We start from the raw sequence: 3,244 nt of genomic DNA on the forward strand, positions 1-3,244 counted from the left end.
TTTCATTTTCACATTTTATTGAAATGAGTCAGACTATGCAGAGCTCCAGTCTTAAGGCAGTATACTTGATTAATTGATCAAACACTACCTCCAAAAAAAATACCACGTCATCTCCCCGCCATCTTCTGCATCTGCTGTCCTGCTCTCATTCTTCAACTGCACCTCGTATGACGTCAACCCCTTCTCCTCAACCTCCACCTCCTTCCCTCCATGTGTCCCGTTTCCTCCCTCATCTCTAGAATCAGGTGGCTGTACATCAATCTTCGACAGTGGCAACTGCTCCAAGTGACTAATCCTTTCACTTTCCTTCTGATTCAGATCGTTCGCTTGCTCTACATTATAAACTTCATTTTCACTTCTCTCATCTGAATCCTTTTTTCCATACGGTGACTCCTCCTCCCTCAACTTATCTAAACGCTTCACCTCAGATTCATTCCACTTGCCCTTTAAGGCCCTCTCCCCAAAACCATCTAAATTAAGTCCCGTAATCGCTTCAAATGCAATTCCACTTTCTTCTTCACCATCATCATTATACTTTACTGCTTTTCCCAAGAACCTGTCCCGGCTGTGCGTCTCATTACTGTAACGATTTGTGGTCCTCTGTTGTTTTCTTATGCTGTCCAGAGGGAGGCTGACTGGTAGAAACTGGTCCTTTGCTGTGTACGACTGATCCGACACCAGTAATGACCCACTGCTGGCAGAACCTTACAAACAACAACAAAAAGTAATTTTAATTTTTTAACTGACTAACAGATTTAATGTTCGTATACAATTGGATGTTTTACAGTTTTCCATGACTGTATATTCGATTTTTGAATACACAGTTAAGTCCATACATTTATTTGGACAATGACACATTTGTAATTTTACCTTGCTACACCATCATAGTGGGGTTTTAAACACATGTATATATAAAAAACTATTTAAATTGTACACTTTCAGCTGTAATTTTAATCATTTAACAAAAGTATTGTATCAGCTAGTTAGGATTTAAAGCTTGAAGTTGTATTTGGTAGCTGTTCACTGGAACTCAAAAAATGAAATCCAGAGGTGTCAGCGGCAGAACATTAAGTGAATCCCCTGCCAGGCCTTCTCAATCACCAACTGCAAACGATTTGTATCCAATTAATTAAGAAAAACATCTTTATATTTCAAATTATATTCGTTTGTCATCTTTGAGCCTCTGAAAATTGACGGCTATGTGTAAAAATGTCTGCAATTCCCAAACAGTCGATGCAAAATGCTGAATATCTTAAATTAAAAGGTATAATAATGAGATTGTTACAGACCTTCCATCATAGCCCTCCGGGGCTTAGGAGTCACACACCGGGACTCACAACATTCACATATGGAGTCATCACCAGTAAGCGCCCTCCACCTGTTATAGCATATGTATTAACAGTCCCCCTGGAAACAGCTGGGAAATCTACAGTTCTGCTGGTATAGCATCCTATTATTCCTCACCTGTTGCCCCTGTACGTGCAGGATTTGTGCACAGGACTTGGATCCTCTGACGTGACAAACAACCTGCAGTAGATACTGACCTAAAACAGAAACGGGATTATGCCACAGTGCTTAGCTGTGTAAACTGAGAGAATCATAGATGGTCTACTCTCACCTCAGTGTTTGGATCAGCAGTAAACTGGAAAGCCAACACGGAAAGTCTCACAGTCCTATCTGTCTGGGAAACAAACTCAGAGGTCCCCAGGTCTCCCTTGCTGTCCAGCATACAGCTGCAAACATCAATGACAACAATATGGAGTAAAAACCCAAAAATTTAAATATGTAGCTTTTTCTAAATCTCACATTCGTCACAGATTCACTCTTTTTCTCCACATTTAGTTTAATCAGGTCACTATCCACACTACATACCCAAAGTTGTCTATGATGAAGTACTTCAGGGACGATCTAGAGCCACTAGATGGAGCTGCATAGCAGCTACGTATGTAGAGTTTTCCTCCAGCAGGCAGATGAGGAGCAGAAACCTGGATATGAACCTTTTGCCCAAGCTGGTAGACCCGAGTGGTGACCGGCCTACTCCATGAATCTACAAATGTGAAACACGTTGAATGTGAAACACAAGTACCCAGCTGTTTAGGATCTGCCAAAGTCTGTTCTGCTGCATAATGCAGACACCCATACCATCCATCAGGGTAATCTGGTAGTCCGTGTGACGACTTTTCAGCCTTTTACGGAAAACAACTGTTTCCCAGGTTGGTTGGACAGCCAGTTGGTGCACATGATGGTTCCTGTGGAGGGCAGACGATTTGGAAGCTTTCAACACTGACTAAGTGTTCGCACACCTTCTGTATAAAGCAAACCAACATGCCTAACCTTGGGTAGCGGCATTCAATATCTACATCCACCCGGTGCGCTCTGCTTGGAAATCGTTTTGGCGACGGCTCATAATGGAGCACGAATTTATAAACCAGATAACCGGGGGGCATCTGTCAGGAAAGGTCAGAAAGTGTCAATACAAGATGACAGATGCAGCGAGAGAGGGATTGAGCACCACCCATAGCTTACCTCACGTACGCCATCACAGGCGGTCAGTGGATACGAGAAAAGAAGGTCGCCGTATGGTCTAAGAAGCCCGTTGCTTTTACAACTGCTGCCTAACAACAGTTCCTCTGCTTCTGCGCCCAGACCGTAGAAAGCTGGTTTGGTCCTGACGACAAAGTCAGATGTGGAGCAGGTTACAGAGACGTCCGGGAGGTAAGCAAAGTCTGACTGGATCTTTGCCTCGGGTTTCCCTGGTCGCATGGGTCCAAGTGTCACAGGTGCTGAAGCGGAATAGGACCTTCGGTAACCCAGCTGAGGCTCTGGAGGTGTGTCGGCAGGTAGCCTCTGGTTGGATTCTCTGTCTTCAGCTAATGGAAGTTTGATTTTCGGAGCGCCCAGTTTGAAAACCACTTTCCTTCTCGTAAGCGGAGAGTCATACGTGTCCGCCGCAGAGCTTAGAAGGCCAAGTGATAAAACGCTCCACAAAATAAAGGGATACCACTTTGTTTTCATCGCAACAGACGGACAGCGGTCCATCACTCCTTCTCTTTAATGCACGCGTAGAAACGTCGCCGTCACGGCTGAAAGCAATTAGATGCGATGAACCAGAACTATTTGGTCGATTTAAGCCCCTAAAATAAACCAATTCAATTCAATTTTATTTATATAGCGCCAAATCACAACATAAGTCGCCTCAAGGCGCTTCATAGATACAGAGAAAAACCCAACAATCATATGACCC

General features: G+C 43.7%; 1 protein-coding gene across 1 annotated transcript; it reads right to left on the reverse strand.

Annotated features, from left to right (window-relative positions):
- LOC102193493 (uncharacterized) lies at positions 1-3,107 on the reverse strand. The gene is made up of 8 exons (XM_005742819.1): positions 2,527-3,107; positions 2,335-2,447; positions 2,143-2,249; positions 1,873-2,047; positions 1,619-1,733; positions 1,465-1,544; positions 1,290-1,378; positions 1-704 (listed from the first exon to the last, which is right to left on the reverse strand). The coding sequence occupies exons 1-8, from the start codon at positions 3,037-3,039 to the stop codon at positions 85-87; spliced, it is 1,812 nt and encodes a 603-aa protein (XP_005742876.1). The 5' UTR covers positions 3,040-3,107; the 3' UTR covers positions 1-84.
- Between the last annotated feature and the right edge of the window lie 137 nt (positions 3,108-3,244).

The sequence above is a fragment of the Pundamilia nyererei genome, unplaced genomic scaffold, assembly GCF_000239375.1.
Source record: "Pundamilia nyererei isolate P.nyererei 1_Seehausen unplaced genomic scaffold, PunNye1.0 scaffold00123, whole genome shotgun sequence".
NCBI classification, from domain to species: domain Eukaryota; kingdom Metazoa; phylum Chordata; class Actinopteri; order Cichliformes; family Cichlidae; genus Pundamilia; species Pundamilia nyererei.

What these genes read in the sequence shown, in the direction of transcription:
- LOC102193493 (XM_005742819.1), bottom strand. Translation starts at nt 3,039, where the DNA reads ATGGACCGCTGTCCGTCTGTTGCGATGAAAACAAAGTGGTATCCCTTT. An exon ending in CCAGATTACCCTGATGGATG is followed by an intron (nt 2,048 to 2,142) that starts GTATGGGTGTCT and finishes TCACATTTGTAG; the next exon opens with ATTCATGGAGTAGGCCGGTC. An exon ending in TGCACGTACAGGGGCAACAG is followed by an intron (nt 1,379 to 1,464) that starts GTGAGGAATAAT and finishes ATGCTATAACAG; the next exon opens with GTGGAGGGCGCTTACTGGTG.